At 35.1% G+C, this 23,090-nt stretch overlaps 1 protein-coding gene across 1 annotated transcript in view; it reads right to left on the bottom strand.

Moving 5' to 3' along the window:
- Window positions 1-671: 671 nt before the first annotated feature.
- The window catches only part of LOC121369420 (adiponectin receptor protein-like), a 44,786-nt gene continuing 22,367 nt past the window's right edge, over window positions 672-23,090 (bottom strand). Inside the window, exons 3-7 of the mRNA XM_041494521.1 lie at window positions 22,616-22,907; window positions 20,272-20,452; window positions 13,000-13,187; window positions 6,515-6,708; window positions 672-4,984 (exon numbers count right to left, since the gene is read on the bottom strand). Of these exons, the coding sequence (XP_041350455.1) occupies window positions 4,859-4,984; window positions 6,515-6,708; window positions 13,000-13,187; window positions 20,272-20,452; window positions 22,616-22,907 (981 nt within the window). The 3' untranslated portion in view covers window positions 672-4,858. The remainder of the gene's footprint in view (window positions 4,985-6,514; window positions 6,709-12,999; window positions 13,188-20,271; window positions 20,453-22,615; window positions 22,908-23,090) is intronic.

Genomic DNA, 23,090 nt, shown 5'->3' with positions numbered 1-23,090 from the left:
AATCTGACCCTAATCTCATCATTTCCAGGTGTTTCGACGACAAATAATATAATAAAATCTGACCCTAACTTCATTTCCAGGTGTTTCGACGATAAATAATATAATAAAATCTGACCCTAACCTCATCATTTCCAGGTGTTTTGAAAGAAAGAAATGTTTTAACGACACTCAACACATTTTATTTACGGTTATATGGCGCCAGACATATGGTTAAGGACCACACAGAGTTTGAGAGGAAACCCGCTGTCGCCACTACATGGGCTACTCTTTCCGATTAGCAGCAAGGGATCTTTTATTTGCGCTTCCCACAGGCAGGATAGCACAAACCATGGTCTTTGTTGAACCAGTTATGGATCACTGGTCGGTGCAAGTGGTTTACACCTACCCACTGAGCCTTGCGGAGCACTCACTCAGGGTTTGGAGTCGGTATCTGGATTAAAAATCCCATGCCTCGACTGGGATCGGAACCCAGTACCTACCAGCCTGTAGACGATGGCCTAACCACGACGCCGGTCAGGTGTTTCGAAGACAAATAATATAATAAAATCTAACCCTAACCTCATCATTTCCAGGTGTTTCGAAGACAAATAATATAATAAAATCTGACCCTAACCTCGTCATTTCCAGGTGTTTAGAAGACAAATAATATAATAAAATATGCAAAAGTGAACAAGTATTTATATATTTTATTCAATAATTTCATTTAAAGATTGTTGAACTTCTCCAAACAGCTACAAACTTGCCTCGGTGTCCTGTACATCGTTAACTAACACAAGTGTTTATTTTACACTGTATATAACAAAATATAATAATAAAAACCCTTGTTGCTGATATGGATTTTGTCCACCACTTTGGTACAATCGTAGGTTTATGTCTGATATTTAACTGGCAGCTCATGGTTCTGACAAATTTAGTGTCATGTTACAGAGACCATTTCAAGAACATAAACACAATGAGGACAACAAATACTGATATTTAAATATGAAAATATTAAAAAAAAAAAAAATTGAATATCCGACTGCATAAAAGTTTTGTCCTCACAACTTAGAATAAAACTCCCGCACAAAACGTTTTGGGAATGATGTTGTATATGGAAGTCTAGCAATACTGTGATAAAATTCTGGCAATATACAAACATTTTCATGTTTCATTACACTGTTCCAACCAACAAATAAAAAGCGCACCATTCGGAAAGCATCGTAATGGCCAATGAAAGTGTTTTTGTTTTTGTTGTTTAATCAACACATTTATTTAATAGCAGAGAACTGCTTAAAAGGGTAAGAAAAATACATGACACGCCCCCACCCCCCCGCCCCCCCCCCCCCCCAAATTTTTTTTAGAAACAATTGGACAGTCTATTTTAAATGTTTATTTATTATTGTATGTCAGAGCCTTAAATCTTAACACATGTATATAATATAAATTCAGTCAAAAATCATGTTAGTATTTACAAAGCTATTACCTTGATTGTTGAAATGTTAAGACATATGGATAGCTTACCTACTAAATGGAACAAAATATTAACTACAAAATAACTACATTCAATTTGTTATGAAAACAGTAAAGCAGCAAATGTAAGAAAACAGTGCTTAAAACCTTTTGAAATACTTGCCAAGAAAATGGATCTTGCAAGTTCTTATATTTATGTTTTGGGTAGCCATTTCGAATTTCAAGATGGCCACCATGTATACTTAATTTCTGCTCTTATTTTAACATCCAAATAAAGAGAAACGATTATATAATTCATGCTAAACCTACCTTTCGTGGGTCAAGTATTTTAATATGACTGCCATGTATTTGCTCACGAATATATCATTGCAGAAATTGGCCTTCATTAAAACAAAATAACATAACAATCACTGAAATGCCTTTTCAAAACTTTCTTTGAGGATTACAAGTAGGTTGACCTCTGTAGTATTTAAATAACCCATTGGTTTGAAGCAAGATTACAAGTAGGTTGACCTCTGTAGTATTTAAATAACCCATTGGTTTGAAGCAAGATTACAAGTAGGTTGACCTCTGTAGTATTTAAATAACCCATTGGTTTGAAGCAAGATTACAAGTAGGTTGACCTCTGTAGTATTTAAATAACCCATTGGTTTGAAGCAACTTGTTGATTTTAGAACCGACTGACAGAATCCTTTACAAATTGATATGCTACACCTTATACAACAGCAAAATGATTCAGTGCTCTGGCACAGTATAATCGTGAATCGAGCAATAGGGGCATGGAAACTGCACAGCATTATAGAAGACAATGACCTGCTGTTATTTGTTCAGCTGTGTGACAGGCAAGTCTTATAACAGAATTAAGTTGACCAACTCAGTAGTAATCCATCATAAACTGTAAAAACTGACAATTCATGGCTGCTCTCCGGATAATACTTCCTGGTATGAAATTTCAGCTAAAGAGAACAGATTCACAAGTCTGAAAAATACATGCCAATTAAAAGCAAAACAACGAAACATGAGCATGAAACCACTAGCCTCTTTCCACTTAGAGGTGACTGCAATCAAGAGCCCATCTGATGGCTGAATGTTAACACTTCACTCATCACACAGGTGATAACTGCAAGTACAGGTGCATGACAGTGAAGCGTTCCTTTTGATGTCATTGTGTGACATCAAAAGTGTTACATCCCACTTGGCATTTTAGTGGGACACGTCACTTTGATATGTACGAATATATTTTTAACCATATTGGTAATAAAATGATTTATCTTATATCTTACCCATAATGTCATAAACCCATTTAATATTTTGGTGTATTAAGTTCATCCAATTAATGTTTTTCCTTCTGCCAATGGGTCATCCAGTTACAAGCCAACAAGACCTGTACACATGAGCCTACAATAAGATTTAGTTAGAGCATGTCAAACTACATCTGTGCCAATCATGATGACATATTACCTATGAAGGTGACCTACACGTGCAACTTACTAAGTTTCAAATTAAAATGTTACTTTTGAATTGTGATAGGATAAATAGAATTTGCTTAATACTTGTGTTTGTTAAATAAATATACATTTAAAAAACCTTGTGACAAATCCTTTATATACCTGAAATGTAATCTACATGAAAGAAATGTAGCAAAGTAATATAATACACGTGAAATACAATTTACATACAAAAGTGTAGCAATGTAATATAATACACTTGAAATACAATTTACATACAAAAGTGTAGCAATGTAATATAAATTATAATATACTTGAAAAACATTTTACATCAAAGAAGTGTAGAATTGTAATACAATATACTTGAAAAACATTTTACATGTGAGTGTAGCAATGTAATATAATAATAATCTTAAAATACAGTTTACATGTAGGTGTAGCAATGTAATATAATAATAATCTTAAAATACAGTTTACATGTGAGTGTAGCAATGTAATATAATTATAATCTTAAAATACAGTTTAAATGTGAGTGTAGCAATTAACATGTGAGTGTAGCAATGTAATATAATTATAATCTTAAAATACAGTTTACATGTGAGTGTAGCAATGTAATATAATTATAATTTTAAAATACAGTTTACATGTGAGTGTAGCAATGTAACATAATAATAATCTTAAAATACAGTTTACATGTGAGTGTAGCAATGTAACATAATAATAATCTTAAAATACAGTTTACATGTGAGTGTAGCAATGTAACATAATAATAATATTAAAATACAGTTTACATGTGGGTGTAGCAATGTAATATATACATGTATAAAGGCTATTAAAACCCACTATGAAATTATCTATTTATTACATACATTTTTCCTAATGTTGACAATATCTTATGCTCTTTCACTTATCCGACTGAAAACCAGTGATGCCATGATATATTCATGCAATATTCCTTTGGAACTATGGACTTTTTAAAAGAAATTTCAGACTGAATTAGCCTTTATCTAATGATAATTGAATTAATATTTATTTAAAATACTGCTGTGAAACCTAGCTGACAAAGTGATCGTACAAAAACACAACCCAAATCCAAGTTAAAGCTGAACTTAAAGGCTACAACAGGATATTGTGTCACTATTATTTGGTTCTGTACATAATCAGTTTGAGATATTTTAACACCATTGCACTTCATATCCATTTTTTTAAAGGTATAATTGTTTAAATTACTTTTTTATTTTTGACATCAAATAAAATCAGATGCATTGGTAATCACCAAATTAAAAGACAGGGAAGCGACACTGATCTCAATAACTGAATCGTAAATATATACAAAAGGATAAATCTAAGCATGAACATGTTCACAAAAATATAAATATGATTTCTATATTTTCACTGTAACTAAAATAGTTTAAATATGACTTTTACAATGAAAAAATTACTTTTCACCAAATATAATTTTTATGGTTTCTGTAGATCTATATATTTCATGAGTATGCATATAATAAAATAATATACTTGAAATACAATTAACATCAGAGAAATTCAGCAATATGATAAAAATTACATACTTGAAAAATATTTTACATTAGAGAAGTGTGGCAATGTAATATAATAATAATCTTCAAATACAGTTTACATCAAAAAAGTGTAGCAGTGTTATATAATAATATATCTGAATACACATCACAATCAACATCCTAGTGAAATGCACAAATGTAATGTTAATTCTTCCACACACACAATACCTGTACATCATCGTCAAGCATAACAATGCAACAGTATATATACATCTCAAACCTGTTACTGTGTATTTACAGATAATCAATAAATTATTGCTAAAAGCCAACAATACAAATTCTCCTTGACAAATGGAACGAACACCGGAGATGATTTAAAAGAGACCACATGGTGGACTATAACACCAAGAGGTGCTACTATCACTCCTGTTACATCAGCTGTTACTGTATCACACGCTCCAAACAGTCACCAAATGTGAGTCGATAGTTGGCAATCTCAGAAATCCCATGGTAGTGAACAAAGGCAGCAGCCACAACGAAGCAGTGAAATATCGTGTGACTCTGAAACTGGAAGAGAAACACAAATCAAATTTAGCACATTTTAAGCCACGTTTCCAACCAATACTGGTAGACTAGTGATTTTGCATGGGGACTCTTCTTAACTTTTCTAGGATACTGATGCCCCACCCCTTGAATAAATGAAATATTTCTTAATTACTACAGTGTTACAGGGATTGAAATTTAATTTCTTTACCACGTGTACTATCCCAAAGGAATAGTGAATTTCAAAAAACACTATTCCATCTAAAAATGTACTATCCCTTCAATTATTAATGTACCACTAGTTTTCCTGACTGTGCTACGTCGCCCTGTACAACATTGCGTAACAAACAATTGTTTATATACCAGTCTATGCATTACTGCGTACTAGCTGGAATTACAAACGAACTCACTCCAAACATTAGTCTCGATCAAAAAGACGTTTATTTTGTACAGGTAAGTGCACGAGAAAGGTCTTAGTAGTGCAAGGATTTGTTCTGCAGAAAAATGTAGCTGAAGAAAAAGCGTAAGCGGAATAGTCGCAGACGATTTTCGGTATTCTGTGCTTTATTTTCAACTTTCATGACGGAATATTGGAAGAATTGTTTTACTAATCTGTTTCGAAATTTGCTATTTGCAGAATAGCGGAACAGCATAAAATTCGACCCCTGTGTTAGACACTGTTAAGAATTCAATTAATTACTTCAATCATTAATATATTTCTTAATTTCTATGGTGTTGATCAGTCTGTTAAGAATTCATTACTTAATCATTAATATATTTCTTAATTTCTATAGCGTTGATCAGTCTGTTAAGAATTCAGTTACTGCAATCATTAATATATTTCTTAATTTCTATGGTGTTGATCAGGCTGTTTAGAATTCATTACTTCAATCATCAAGGTATTTCTTAATTTTTCTAGTGTTGATCAGTCTGTTAAGAATTCAGTTACTACAATCATTAATATATTACTTAATTTCTGTAGTGTTGATCAGGCTGTTTAGAATTCATTACTTAATCATTAATATATTTCTTAATTTCTATGGTGTTGATCAGGCTGTTTAGAATTCATTACTTCAATCATCAAGGTATTTCTTAATTTTTCTAGTGTTGATCAGTCTGTTAAGAATTCAGTTACTACAATCATTAATATATTACTTAATTTCTGTAGTGTTGATCAGGCTGTTTAGAATTCATTACTTAATCATTAATATATTTCTTAATTTCTATAGCGTTGATCAGGCTGTTAAGAATTCAGTTACTACAATCATTAATATATTACTTAATTTCTGTAGTGTTAATCAGGCTGTTTAGAATTCATTACTTCAATCATTAAGGTATTTCTTAATTTCTCTAGTGTTGATCAGGCTGTTTAGAATTCAGTTACTACAATCAGTAAGGTATTTCTTAATTTCTACTGAGCTAATTAGCCTGTTAAGAATCCATTTAGTGCAGTCATTATTAAACAGTTTTTTGATGAGATTTTGTATTATTATTGAGATATTTTAAAAGGAAGAAAATATGCTCCGAACAAATACACACAAGTATCGATCTTACCCATATATCAAACTTTCCTGGGAAGATTCGCTCTGGAATCCGAATGGCGTATATGAATGCACCAAAAATATAGAGAACGGCCATGAGAGAGAGCCATCCGAGCGCGGCGTAGTTGATGGCATGGTAGAACCCGTCGGTGATCACGTAGTGCAATGCTGGGATCACACCACTCAGACCCAGCGCCACGAACACACCTGGCACAACACAGTATATGACACATTATATAACACATACACACAAACACGATATACACAAACACACCTGGCATAACACATTATATAACATATAAACAAAAACACAATAAATACACAAACACACCTGTTGCTACACACACGATATACACAAACACACGTGTCACTACACACATGATACACACAAACACACGTGTCGCTACACACATGATATACACAAACACACCTGTCACTACACACATGGTATACACAAACACACCTGTCACTACACACACGGTATACACACACACCTGTCACTACACACACGATATACACAAACACACCTGTCGCTACACACACGATATACACAAACACACTTGTCGCTACACACATGATATACACAAACACACCTGTCGCTACACACATGATATACACAAACACACTTGTCGCTACACATATGATATACACAAACACACCTGTCACTACACACAATGTACACAAACACACCTGTCACTACACATGATATACACAAACACACCTGTCACTACACACACGATATACACAAACACACCTGTCGCTACACACATGGTATACACAAACACACCTGCCGCTGCACACATGATATACACAAAAACACCTGTCGCTACACACATGATATACACAAACACACCTGTCGCTACACACATGATAGACACAAACACACCGGTCGCTACACACATGATATACACAAACACACCTGTCGCTACACACATGATAGACACAAACACACCTGTCACAACACACGATGTACACAAACACACCTGTCACTACACATGATATACACAAACACACCTGTCACTACACACGATGTACACAAACACACCTGTCACAACACACGATATACACAAACACACCTGTCACTACACACATGATATACACAAACACACCTGTCACTACACACATGATATACACAAACACACCTGTCGCTACACACATGATATACACAAACACACCTGTCGCTACACACGATGTACACAAACACACCTGTCACTACACATGATATACACAAACACACATGTCACTACACACGATGTACACAAACACACCTGTCACGACACATGATATACACAAACACACCTGTCACTACACACGATGTACACAAACACACCTGTCACAACACACGATATACACAAACACACCTGTCGCTACACACATGATATACACAAACACACCTGTCACTACACACATGATATACACAAACACACCTGTCGCTACACACATGATATACACAAACACACCTGTTGCTACACACGATATATACAAACACACCTGTCGCTACACACATGATATACACAAACACACCTGTCGCTACACACATGATATACACAAACACACCTGTCGCTACACACGATATACACAAACACACCTGTCACTACACACATGATATACACAAACACACCTGTCGCTACACACGATATATACAAACACACATGATATACACAAACACACGTGTCACTACACACAGTATACACAAACACACCTGTCACTACACACGATATATACAAACACACCTGTCACAATACACGATATACACAAACACACATGTCACTACACACATGATATACACAAACACACCTGTCATGACACATCAAATAACACACACACAAATACATTATATATACAAACACACCTGTCACTACACACATGATATACACAAACACACCTGTCGATGCACACATGATATACACAAACACACCTGTCGCTAAACACATGATATACACAAACACACCTGTCACTACACACATGATATACACAAACACACCTGTCGCTACACACATGATATACACAAACACACCTGTCTCTACACACATGATATACACAAACACACCTGTCGCTACACACGATATATACAAACACACCTGTCGCTACACACATGATATACACAAACACACCTGTCACTACACACGATATACACAAACACACCTGTCACTACACACGATATACACAAACACACCTGTCACTACACACATGATATATACAAACACACCTGTTACGACACACATTATATAACACACACACAAATACATTATATACACAAACACACGTCACTACACACATGATATATACAAACACACCTGGCACGACACACATGATATACACAAACACACCTGGCACGACACAAATTATATAACACACACACAAATACATTATATACACAAACACACCTGTCACTACACACGATATATACAAACACACCTGGCACGACACACATTATATAACACACACACAAATACATTATATACACAAAACACACCTGTCACTACACACATGATATATACAAACACACCTGGCACGACACACATTATATAACACACACACAAATACATTATATACACAAACACACCTGTCACTACACACATGATATACACAAACACACCTGGCACGACACATATTATATAACACGCACACAAATACATTATATACACAAGCACACCTGTCACTACACACATGATATACACAAACACACCTGGCACGACACACATTATATCACACACACAAATACATTATATACACAAACACACCTGTCACGACACATCAAATAACACACACACAAATACATTATATACACAAACACACCTGTCACTACACACATGATATATACAAACACACCTGTCATGACACACATTATATAACACACACACAAATACATTATATACACAAACACACCTGTCAGTACACACATGATATACACAAACACACCTGGCACGACACACATTATATAATACACACACAAATACATTATATACACAAACACACCTGTCATGACACACATGATATAACACATTATATAAATAAACACACCTGTCACAACACATTATATAACACATTATATACATAATAACTGTCATGACACATATAATATAACACATTATACAAAAACAGTTAAAACCAGTCTAAAAACACCTTTACCGCATTTTTTAAATTATTGTAAACAGTAATTATTTTTGTTCGGTTATTTTTATTTAAACTGAAAAGGAAAACACAGACAAATGTAAACAAAACAAACCTTTTACACCTTAATTGATAGTCGTTCCAATTCACATTGTTATAAAAAATAAAAGCGAAATAAGATCCACATGTGTGCACAATCTACCCATGTAGGCATCTTAAATAGGCCAATAGCCATGCATGATAATGAGCATGTATGCATCTGCAGTACTGTGCCACTCAGGAAAACGATTCCAAAATTGATCATGAGATGGGTCATGTGTGATCGTTCATTTTCATAGTAATATTTTTAACAAGACAAAACAAAAAAGTACTAAAATAATTCTGGGACAACAATGTAGCATTTATGGGCTAAAAGTGAGGTCATGGGTGGTCTATAAATAGCAGGGTCAACGATCCACACCTACTGCGCCGAATCACCGGACATGCAAATCGTTTTGGATACAAGGGGGTGCCTATATTTATACACCATTTTAAAATGTTTATTTCCTACAGACATAAACCAATTTGTAGTGTATTTCAGATTATGCACTGCTTGATTGGTGAGAGAGACATTTTATTAAGTATTTCAGTGTTCACATAGAAAATGATCCTTGAATGCTTAGGTGCACCGATACACTGGACAGCACTGTATACACACTCCGTATGAAGGGTTATAATAAGACAGTATGTTTGTTCCATATGAAGGGTTATAATAAGACAGTATGTTTGTTCTGTATGAAGGGTTATAATAAGACTATGTTTGTTCTGTATGAAGGGTTATAATAAGACAGTATGTTTGTTCCGTATGAAGGGTTATAATAAGACAGTATGTTTGTTCTGTGTGAAGGGTTATAATAAGACAGTATGTTTGTTCTGTATGAAGGGTTATAATGACAGTATGCTTGTTCTGTGTGAAGGGTTATAATAAGACAGTATGTTTGTTCTGTATGAAGGGTTATAATAAGACAGTATGTTTGTTCTGTATGAAGGGTTATAATAAGACGGTATGCTTGTTCTGTGTGAAGGGTTATAATAAGACAGTATGTTTGTTCCGTATGAAGGGTTATAATAAGACAGTATGTTTGTTCTGTGTGAAGGGTTATAATAAGACAGTATGTTTGTTCTGTGTGAAGGGTTATAATAAGACAGTATGTTTGTTCCGTATGAAGGGTTATAATAAGACAGTATGTTTGTTCTGTGTGAAGGGTTATAATAAGACAGTATACTTGTTCCGTATGAAGGGTTATAATAAGACAGTATGTTTGTTCTGTATGAAGGGTTATAATAAGACAGTATGTTTGTTCTGTATGAAGGGTTATAATGACAGTATGCTTGTTCTGTATGAAGGGTTATAATAAGACAGTATGTTTGTTCTGTATGAAGGGTTATAATAAGACATTGTTTGTTCCGTATGAAGGGTTATAATAAGACAGTATGCTTGTTCTGTGTGAAGGGTTATAATAAGACAGTATACTTGTTCCGTATGAAGGGTTATAATAAGACAGTATGCTTGTTCTGTGTGAAGGGTTATAATAAGACAGTATACTTGTTCCGTATGAAGGGTTATAATAAGACAGTATGTTTGTTCTGTGTGAAGGGTTATAATAAGACAGTATGTTTGTTCCGTATGAAGGGTTATAATAAGACAGTATGTTTGTTCCGTATGAAGGGTTATAATAAGACAGTATGTTTGTTCTATATAAAGGGTTATAATGAGACAGTATGTTTGTTCCGTATGAAGGGTTTAATAAGACAGTATGTTTGTTCTGTATGAAGGGTTATAATAAGACAGTATGTTTGTTCTGTGTGAAGGGTTATAATAAGACAGTATGTTTGTTCTGTATGAAGGGTTATAATAAGACAGTATACTTGTTCCGTATGAAGGGTTATAATAAGACAGTATGCTTGTTCTGTGTGAAGGGTTATAATAAGACAGTATGTTTGTTCCGTATGAAGGGTTATAATAAGACAGTATGTTTGTTCTGTGTGAAGGGTTATAATAAGACAGTATGTTTGTTCTGTATGAAGGGTTATAATAAGACAGTATGTTTGTTCCGTATGAAGGTTTATAAAAGACAGTATGCTTGTTCTGTATGAAGGGTTATAATAAGACAGTATACTTGTTCTGTATGAAGGGTTATAATAAGACAGTATGTTTGTTCTATATAAAGGGTTATAATGAGACAGTATGTTTGTTCCGTATGAAGGGTTTAATAAGACAGTATGTTTGTTCCGTATGAAGGGTTATAATAAGACAGTATACTTGTTCCGTATGAAGGGTTATAATAAGACAGTATACTTGTTCTATATGAAGGGTTATAATAAGACAGTATGCTTGTTCCATATGAAGGGTTATAATAAGACAGTATACTTGTTCTGTATGAAGGGTTCCATATGAAGGGTTATAATAAGACAGTATGCTTGTTCCATATGAAGGATTATAATAAGACAGTATGCTTGTTCCATATGAAGGGTTATAATAAGACAGTATGTTTGTGCCATATGAAGGGTTATAAGAAGACAGCATGTTTGTTCCGTATGAAGGTTTAATAAGACAGTATGTTTGTTCTGTATGAATGGTTATAATAAGACAATATGCTTGTTCCGTATGAAGGGTTATAATAAGACAGTATGCTTGTTCTGTGTGAAGGGTTATAATAAGACAGTATGTTTGTTCTGTATGAAGGGTTATAATAAGACATTATGTTTGTTCCGTATGAAGGGTTATAATAAGACAGTATGCTTGTTCTGTGTGAAGGGTTATAATAAGACAGTATACTTGTTCCGTATGAAGGGTTATAATAAGACAGTATGCTTGTTCTGTGTGAAGGGTTATAATAAGACAGTATGTTTGTTCCGTATGAAGGGTTATAATAAGACAGTATGTTTGTTCTGTATGAAGGGTTATAATAAGACAGTATGCTTGTTCTGTATGAAGGGTTATAATAAGACAGTATGTTTGTTCCGTATGAAGGGTTATAATAAGACAGTATGTTTGTTCTATATAAAGGGTTATAATGAGACAGTATGTTTGTTCCGTATGAAGGGTTTAATAAGACAGTATGTTTGTTCTGTATGAAGGGTTATAATAAGACAGTATGTTTGTTCTGTGTGAAGGGTTATAATAAGACAGTATGTTTGTTCTGTATGAAGGGTTATAATAAGACAGTATGCTTGTTCCGTATGAAGGGTTATAATAAGACAGTATACTTCTGTATAAAGGGTTATAATAAGACAGTATACTTGTTTTGTATAAAGGGTTCCATATGAAGGTTTTATAATAAGACAGTATACTTGTTCTGTACAAAAGGTTCTATTCAAACATCAGGTGTGTTCAGTATTTACCTGCACGGACGGGCCGATAGCCTGGTTGACTGAACTTATCCCACATGGCCACCACAATGCAGAGAATACCCAAGACAAATATCAGGCAAAGATATGCAACCTTGGGCGACGTGCGACAGTAGAAACTGTAGTACAGCCAGGGCACAAATGATCCCATTGTCAGCAGTGCAATTCCACAGTAATCCAACCTGAAATTAAGCAATAGGGGCATTCAAGGTTAAAGATAATCACTTTTCACAGTAATCCAACCTGAAATTAAGCAATAGGGGCATTCAAGGTTAAAGATAATCACTTTTCACAGTAATCCAACCTGAAATTAAACAATAGGGGCATTCAAGGTTAAAGATAATCACTTTTCACAGGCTATAGGATTTCAAATTTCATGAAAAGCACTTTTTAGGTTCCATGCCTTGTGGTCATGGGAACCCATCGGAAACTGTTTTAAAAAATTAATTATATAATTATATAGTCGTACTCAACAATAATAATCACGGGAAATGAACATTTCAGTTCTGTGATTTTACCGACAAGGTACCGGAAAGGATTGTTTCCATGAAATCCAAGGACCTTTTTTTTTTTTTACACATTTTGACTTGACATCTTAGCTAACTCATGGGAGTGTCAACTATCAATCAACAGACATCTTAGCTAACTCATGGGAGTGTCAACTATCAAACAACAGACATCTTAGCTAACTCATGGGAGTGTCAACTATCAATCAACAGACATCTTAGCTAACTCATGGGAGTGTCAACTATCAAACAACAGACATCTTAGCTAACTCATGGGAGGGTAAAATATCAATCAACAGACATCTTAGCTAACTCATGGGAGTGTGAACTATCAAAAAACAGACATCTTAGCTAACTTATGGGAGGGTTAAATATCAATCAACAGACATCTTAGCCAACTCATGGGAGTGTAAACTATCAATCAACAGACATCTTAGTTAACTCATGGGAGTGTCAACTATCAAACAACAGACATCTTCGCTAATTCATGGGAGTGTCAACTATCAATCAACAGACATCTTAGTTAACTCATGGGAGTGTCAACTATCAAACAACAGACATCTTAGCTAACTCATGGGTGGGTAAAGTATCAATCAACAGACATCTTAGCCAACTCATGGGAGTGTCAACTATCAATCAACAGACATCTTAGCTAACTCGATCAAGGGAGTGTCAACTATCAACCAACAGACATCTTAGCTAACTCATGGGAGTGTCAACTATCAATCAACAGACATCTTAGCTAACTCATGGGAGTGTCAACTATCAACCAACAGACATCTTAGCTAACTCGATCATGGGAGTGTCAACTATCAATCAACAGACATCTTAGCTAACTCATGGGAGTGTCAACTATCAACCAACAGACATCTTAGCTAACTCATGGGAGTGTCAACTATCAATCAACAGACATCTTAGCTAACTCATGGGAGTGTAAACTATCAATCAACAGATATCAAAAATATAAACCTAACACACACCCTTGCAACTGATAAAATAATATGGAATATGTTTCTTCTATCAAATATAAAAAGACTGATACTACCCAAACAAAGAAAAATTAGTTTAGGAAAATCGGCTTTGTATGTCGCAGTATTCCATTTAAAATTGTGCTTAATACTTTATACAATTTTGCTATTAGTGATGATTTTTATTTTTAATTAAGGAGCTGTTGCCTTGGCGGCTGAAATAAGCTCCTTCCCGTTCCATGTCAAAATTTAATAACCAAAACCGATCTAATGCCTAAAAACAAAAGTTTTAAAAATTAAATTGTAGAATTAACACCTTTGAGTATAAACTCTGGGATAATTCAACAATATGATCTTGCAATGCCTTAAAAAAGAAAGTAAATATAATTTAAAAGACCCCATAATTTTAGACATCATCATCAATGCGTAATAAGTTGTCAAGTAGACCAGCGTGTGCGTGCAGAATTCCAAAGTAAAAATAATCTGACCCCGACAGCTCTGATTGGTCAATATGCCACAGAGTACTGCGCATCAAATCATGTTCCAGTCACATGGTCTGTGACTTTCTAACAAACGAAAGAAAAAATAAATAGTCGGCAATGATCACTGATTACTGTTACCATAGTGTGTACATATATACATATATAGACACAGTGGATTTCATTTTAAAAAAAACCTATTTTCCGTTTCATGTTTTTGTAAATTCCGTTTCATTTCCATTTCAGAATACAACATGTAGGCCTAATTAACAATTTAAATAACACAAGCTGTGACAAATTAACATAACAGGCAGACAACGCTGTCTACTTTTTACTTTTTCATAATTCTTGACAACATATTTAAGTTTTAAAAGATGAAACAAAATTAAAAGTAGCTTTTGTCAAATATATCATATAAAAAAAAAAAATACCGTTGGGTCTGTTTTATTTATTTTGTACGAAACCAAAACAAGGGTCCGAAAATTGACTGGTGTCGACATACATCGCTATTTGTTGTTAAATCATAGTAGGCCTTCATATTAGTAGTGAAAAATCGGAGCAAAGGTTACAGTTATAACAACTACATAAAGCATATTTGTCCAACAATTGAGTGCACTGTTTGATTCAACGGGGCTTAGTGTTAACAAAACGTAAAAATCAGTCTTCCATGACAAATGTTAGCGACAAACCGCTGACTGAACTTACTCCTGAGAGAGAAAAAAAACAAAACAAAAAACAAAAAAACCTGTCCCGTCTGTGCAGGCGCAACAGACTAAGCAGTGAACCAGTCCCAACGTTCGCGAAGTATTTAGTTCCCAACGTGGCCATTTTGTTTACATTTTTCCGCTCGGTCTGGCTGAATGTAGCACCGGTAAATACGACACTACACGTTTGCCAATAGTACTGCACACGGGCCAATCGTCAGTTTTATACTGTGTGGCAATAGTAAAATGGTATTAATTTTTTTAACTTCGCGGAAAATCGTAATTCCGTTTCACAATGGGAATTCCGTGAATTCCGTCTGTTTTCCGCGATCGCGGAAAATCACTGGGTCTACATATATAAATAACATATGCACATTCATTAACCTCTGGCTGAAATACAAATATTTAAATGAAGTTTTATTTTATTTTATTTTATTTTTTAAGACAAAAAAAATAAAAAAATAGACGTAAACAAAATACCTACCACATACGCAAATATGTTCACAAATAAAATATACCGCGAAAATCGTGAACACGTTGATAGCACTGCGAATTTAATTACGCGCGCACTAATTTCCGATTTGGTATAATAGTATTAGACAAAACTACATATATGTGGTTTTCTGATTTCTGTATTCCACAGAAATCAGAAAACCACATATATCTAGTTTTGTATTTATTACATACCCTAAATTGGAATTTTTTTTCCAAATAATAATTCAGAAATTGTAACACTGCTAGCTAATGATGGGCATTTCTAAATTTACACAACTAGGTCAGCTGTGTTACTACGCGGACCGAAGAACCACCAATTATTACACATAGGAATATAGTTCTATTTAAACAATAAACAGAAATAAGAAAGAACAAGTGAAAAGTTACCTATAATTTTAATAATAGTTTGAAATGCCTTTTAAAGACAATGTAATAGCTAAAATTCACGAACAATATAATATTTAATTTGCTCGTAATAAGTCAGAAAACCTTCAGCGTGCCAGTTTTATCAACGAAGAAAAATGTCAAGAATTGTTCACTCAGTGTCTAAGTCGTCATCAGTGTGTTTTCTTTTATTGATGTTCATGGAATTATTCATTGCTGAAAAGTTTAAGTTTATATGAAATGTGCCTCCATAAATCATCGCTCCACTGAATAATCCGGTTGACAGTTCATTCAAGTTTTCTACGTGAGGAGACGGCATTGTTGCTAAAGTTGACGAGTCACTTTTCACACCCTTGTTTTGGCTTCATACACAATAAATATAGCATATCTTACCGTAATTTCACTAGAAATCCATATTTCGTAAAAGGTGCAATTTTTTTAATCACAAGAGTTTGTTCAAAGACATCCAGGTGCATTAGTAATGTTAAGGGAAAAAAAATTTCAACAGCAATTTTACATTGGAATTTTTCCAAAAAGGAAATGTCATGTACCCAGTTTATGGTTATTGTAAGGAGATGCAAAGTGACGTCATTGGAATACTGACGTCATTTAAATTCAAAATTAGCTGTATTATTACAATGCTGCGCCACATTAAAATAAAAACTAGTCTACTAACCTTGACCCCTGTCAAATTCCTATAACAAACAGACAACGCTGTTTACAGGTCGGTACTTTTTTTATTTTTCATAATTCTGGACAAAATATTAATTTGAAGTTTTGAAAGATGAAAGAAATAAAACACCTTTTTTCAAATATATCATATCACAAAATTACGGTTGGAGATGTTTTATTTATTGAAAAAGAATAAGAATTGTGTACGATGTAACGAAGCCAAAACAAGGGTCCAAAAAGTGACTGTCGTCGACCTTAACTATCGTGGATTAAAAGCTCGTTGGTTAGTAGTGTTCCCGTCTCAAGTTTTGGTATCGCGCTCATTAAATTGTAAATATTTGTCACCGTTTTCGTCTGTTTTAAAACAAACCAAGCACAAACTTTGTTTACATATCGCGAAGGGCATTCCCAGTAACCATGTGCTATAAATAGTAGCGTTGAATACGGTATAGTTCCGGCAGTCGAGTTGAATACGGAAAGTTGTATTCAATTCTTGTATTCAGAGCTGTATTTATATAGTAAGATTTAATGGGTATGTTATAAATAGTCTTATCTCTACACACCCAACCCATATCAGAATCAAGCAGTCAGAAGTCCGCAAGGTCACGTGATTCTATATTATTTCTTATGATATTTGCATTTTTTAATGTTCTGTATCGCATGTGTGTGTTCCATTGATAACATGACAAGTCTTATCAGACATACATACAACAATGACGTCTCGCTGACAGCATGGTGTGTCCAAGTGTTTTTGTGAAATCGTCATTGAAAAGAGTTTGGCAAATGAAATATGGGTAAATTTGATTTTATTATCGGGGACACAGTCGCGAAAATGTCAAATGAAAGCTCGATTGCAAATTATTTTAGCCGCGAAAATATTTGCGTAGATGGTAGGCTTATTACTACATACCTGTTATCATTTCTTTCTTTTTTTTAAAGAAATTATAAAATTACACGACTGCAATTTTCAGGACCTCACGTAAGCTTTGTAGGCTAACAGTTATGAACTAATCGAGACAATTTTACAGACTTCGCTGATTTCCTTAACGAGATCATTTGTGTAGGCTACAGAAGCCACTATTTAATTTAATCCCTTTTCTCTTTCTGTCATAACTACATGAATAGTATAAATGAGTTATCCTATAAATGAGTTATCCTTATTAGATGTTGTGATCTATTACCTTACAAAAGTGGATTGTTTCTAATTAATAATAAATTAAACAGGCAACTTTAGAAGTTTTGATCGGATTGGTACGTCTTCGAAGATGTCTATTAAACCTGTGTACCAGTCATATATTAAAATCTTTCATGGACGCTACCGTTCTCATAAAAAAAAAATTCTGGTATTATTAAATAGTAGCAATCAATATACAAAATTATTTTACGTGCGCTGTTGGTCAGTGTAATGTGTTATTTTTTACACTAGCCAGATTGAAATTATGTGCACTGTACGAGCGCAATCGCACCTTAAAAGGCAAGGTCTGTGAAGACCATGTTTATTTAACTCTCAATCCACGATATTTGTATCACACTGTTATTAACAGTTTGCGATGAGACACCACTGATTTTAATTGTTTTGTTTTTTTATATACTGCTTTAGAGCCACCAAAAATCCACGTCTGACAGAGGCAAATTCCGCGATGGAAATCGGCCGATTCCGCGATCTGCTGCGTTTGTGAAAAATGGCAATTTCCATGATTTTCCGTGTGATAATAGCAATTTCCGCGCGGTAAGAAACCGGTAATTCCGCAATGAACCCATCATCTGCATACAAACCGTCGTCTTTATACGGCTTAGCCTGACTGACGGCAGTAACGTCTGAGTTTCTTACTGTTACATGACATTTTACTTGGTATGGTTCAGGTTAAAATGAGGGAAGAACGACATGTATGATGTTATAGTATGTCACCGCCACGTGAAAACATTTTGATTGAATAATTGCATCTTAGACCTAATAGTATTACAGTTTAAGAAATAGACATACTGCCACTGGCATCTGTCGATCACTGGTGCCAGTCTGGGTTAAATTTCAGTTTCGGCAAAAATAAATAATGATACATTGCATTGTATTACAGTATATACTGTAATACATACTGGCATCTGTCAATCAATGATGCCAGTCTGGGTTAAGTCTGTTTCAACAACAATTTAAATTTAAAAAAATAATCTTTGATACTGTGGTGAATCAGAATGTTTTATTTCGGAAGTATTAAAAAATAAAAACAACATTTAATTTACTACAGATACACAATAATGGGCTAAATAACGGTTAATGGTTTAAGGTTACATTTCGATTAATACTGTTATTATCGGAAACCGAGAGTGACTGAACTTTATGATGCGCTACGCGCCATTGCGTTCAGTGTATTTTAAGTTACCAGTCAAGTAAGAAAGCACAAGCTTATTTCAATGAATAAGAAGTCAAAAGGTCTCTGTTTATTGACAAAAGTACGATTTTGAAAACTTTTGTAAAAGTAACCGAAAAAAGGACGATTTTGACATTTTCAACGGCCGATTCCACGATTTCCACGGTCGCAGATTTTCGGTGGCTCTACTGCTTTGTAAAAAAACATTTTACTTGTCCACTGGATGACAACTATGGCAAATTATGCTTGTCCGAGTAAATTTGCCAGGACAAATGGACAAGTGCTTATTTCAAATACTGTGCATGTGTTGTATGCAGAATGGTAACCAGTCTTTTAAAGTTGCATGTCACCATTTACGTTTGCTAAACTTTAAATGTGTAAAAAAATTATAAAAAAATATATATATAATATAAATTGCAAGACAATTCTAAACTGCATGTTTTTTATACAAACCATAAATTAAGCCTAATCTGTTACGAAAATTGATTGACAGATTAAACATGATCTCGGTATAAAAAAATGTACATAAAAAAGTTATTTATTTTCATTTACTAGTTTTCATTTTATCCAACAGTTAAAATTGAACAAGTGAATTTTTTAACCATGGTCAGTGAATTTTCAAATGCACTGTCCCCATGGCAAGTGAATATTAAGAAAATTGTAGAAGACGTGGCTGAGAGGCTGGAACTGACTTGTTGAAGAAGCGCCCGACTCTCTCCGAGTGGCAGTACACAGTGTGGAAGACCCAGGAGAAGCCCATGCACAGAATGGCGCCCGCGAAGAACGCCGAGAACACAGCCTTCTCTTGCCACTGGATCTCGACGGACGGCCGCGACATGAAGTACACCGCAATCCCCACAAACGCTATCATGCCTGGAGGAGAAAACAAGAAACAGACTCATCATAGATAAATATAAATACAACACATTACACACAAATATATCTCAGTGTAACACAGACATGAAGTACACCGCAATCCCCACAAACGCTATCATGCCTGGAGGAAACTCAGGACAGTCACTTTAATTTCCGAACAGCATACAATTTTGTGCACATAGCAAACTGATCAAAGAGAACATGCAACTATGTTACTGAACTTTTTTAGACCTCTAAAGACAGTGCCGACTTTGTATTACTGCGGTGACGACTTTGTATGGACTGCGATGCTGATTTCAAACAGATACATTGTATCTTTCTCACACCGAAAACGTAGGCCCATTCTATTATTTTCTTTTAAAAAAACCCAAGACAGTGATCAAATTAGCCAACACGTCTTTTTAGATTTTCTGATGACTGATTATAGCTTTTGCACGATTCAGCGTTTATGTTGATATTGATTTTGCATAACCGATAGACGAATTACAAAATAGTGTGAGCCAAATTTTATGCACTGGTTATCTAGAAAGTGTGTCCATATGTTTCCCGTCTCAGTGTGTATCTAGTTTGAGTTATCTAGAAGGTGTGTCCATATGTTTCCTGTCTCGGTGTATCTAGTTTGTTTAAAGTTACCTAGGAAGTGTGTCCATATGTTTCCTGTCTCAGCGTGTATCTAGTTTGTTATCTAGAAGGTGTGTCCATATGTTTCCTGTCTCGGTGTGTATCTAGTTTGTTTGAGTTACCTAGAAGGTGTGTCCATATGTTTCCTGTCTCAGTGTTACCTAGTTTGAGTTACCTAGGTGTGTCCATATGTTTCCTGTCTTAAGTGTTATCTAGTTTGAGTTACCTAGAAGGTGTGTCCATATGTTTCCTGTCTCAGTGTTACCTAGTTTGAGTTACCTAGGTGTGTCCATATGTTTCCTGTCTTAAGTGTTATCTAGTTTGAGTTACCTAGAAGGTGTGTCCATATGTTTCCTGTCTCAGTGTTACCTAGTTTGAGTTACCTAGGTGTGTCCATATGTTTCCTGTCTCAGCGTGTATCTAGTTTGTTATCTAGAAGGTGTGTCCATATGTTTCCTGTCTCGGTGTGTATCTAGTTTGTTTGAGTTACCTAGAAGGTGTGTCCATATGTTTCCTGTCTCAGTGTTACCTAGTTTGAGTTACCTAGGTGTGTCCATATGTTTCCTGTCTTAAGTGTTATCTAGTTTGAGTTACCTAGAAGGTGTGTCCATATGTTTCCTGTCTCAGTGTTACCTAGTTTGAGTTACCTAGGTGTGTCCATATGTTTCCTGTCTTAAGTGTTATCTAGTTTGAGTTACCTAGAAGGTGTGTCCATATGTTTCCTGTCTCAGTGTTACCTAGTTTGAGTTACCTAGGTGTGTCCATATGTTTCCTGTCTTAAGTGTTATCTAGTTTGAGTTACCTAGAAGGTGTGTCCATATGTTTCCTGTCTCAGTGTGTATCTAGTTTGAGTTACCTAGAAGGTGTGTCCATATGTTTCCTGTCTCAGTGTTACCTAGAAGGTGTGTCCATATGTTTCCCGTCTCAGTGTGTATCTAGTTTGAGTTATCTAGAAGGTGTGTCCATATGTTTCCTGTCTCGGTGTATCTAGTTTGTTTAAAGTTACCTAGGAAGTGTGTCCATATGTTTCCTGTCTCAGCGTGTATCTAGTTTGTTATCTAGAAGGTGTGTCCATATGTTTCCTGTCTCGGTGTGTATCTAGTTTGTTTGAGTTACCTAGAAGGTGTGTCCATATGTTTCCTGTCTCAGTGTTACCTAGTTTGAGTTACCTAGGTGTGTCCATATGTTTCCTGTCTTAAGTGTTATCTAGTTTGAGTTACCTAGAAGGTGTGTCCATATGTTTCCTGTCTCAGTGTGTATCTAGTTTGAGTTACCTAGAAGGTGTGTCCATATGTTTCCTGTCTCAGTGTGTATCTAGTTTGAGTTACCTAGAAGGTGTGTCCATGTTTCCTGTCACAGTGTATATCTAGTTTGAGTTATCTAGAAGGTGTGTCAATATGTTTCCTGTCTCGGTGTATCTAGTTTGTTTGAATTACCTAGAAGGTGCTTTCATGTTTCCTGTCTCAGTGTGTATGAGTTAACTAGAAGGTGTGTCCATATATTTTCTGTCTCGGTGTGTATCTAGTTTGTTTGAGTTACCTAGAAGGTGAGTCCATATGTTTCCTGTCTCTGTGTGTATCTGGAAGATGGACTTGAAGCACTCCATGAAGGATCCAGTGGGGGGGCGGTGTCCCTTGAGGAGGAAGTCGTTGTCCCGGAGCCAGACGGGCAGGGAGTGGTGGTTGACCACCTGCCAGCCCGCATCCCACACCTTGCGCACAAACTCCTCCGCCTGCTCAGCACACTTGCTTGGCACAGACAGGATACCAGCTGTTGTAGAGTCTTTGAGATTGGTGTCCTCTAGATCATCGTCTAGCTCAACCGGCGCTTCCTGAAACAGAAAGCAACACATAGCACCAGTCATATTTCCTCTCAGCCCAGATACATGTACATTTGTAGGTGCTGCATACATTGTGGATAAACAGTATAATATCCGTCAGGGCTCCCATTGGAAACATTTTGGTTTAGCCAATTTTAAAACATATATAGAGTATTTTCATGAAAATTATTTAAA

This window comes from Gigantopelta aegis, chromosome 3 (genome assembly GCF_016097555.1).
Source record: "Gigantopelta aegis isolate Gae_Host chromosome 3, Gae_host_genome, whole genome shotgun sequence".
NCBI lineage: Eukaryota > Metazoa > Mollusca > Gastropoda > Neomphalida > Peltospiridae > Gigantopelta > Gigantopelta aegis.
This window is presented reverse-complemented; position numbering and strand designations above follow the sequence as displayed.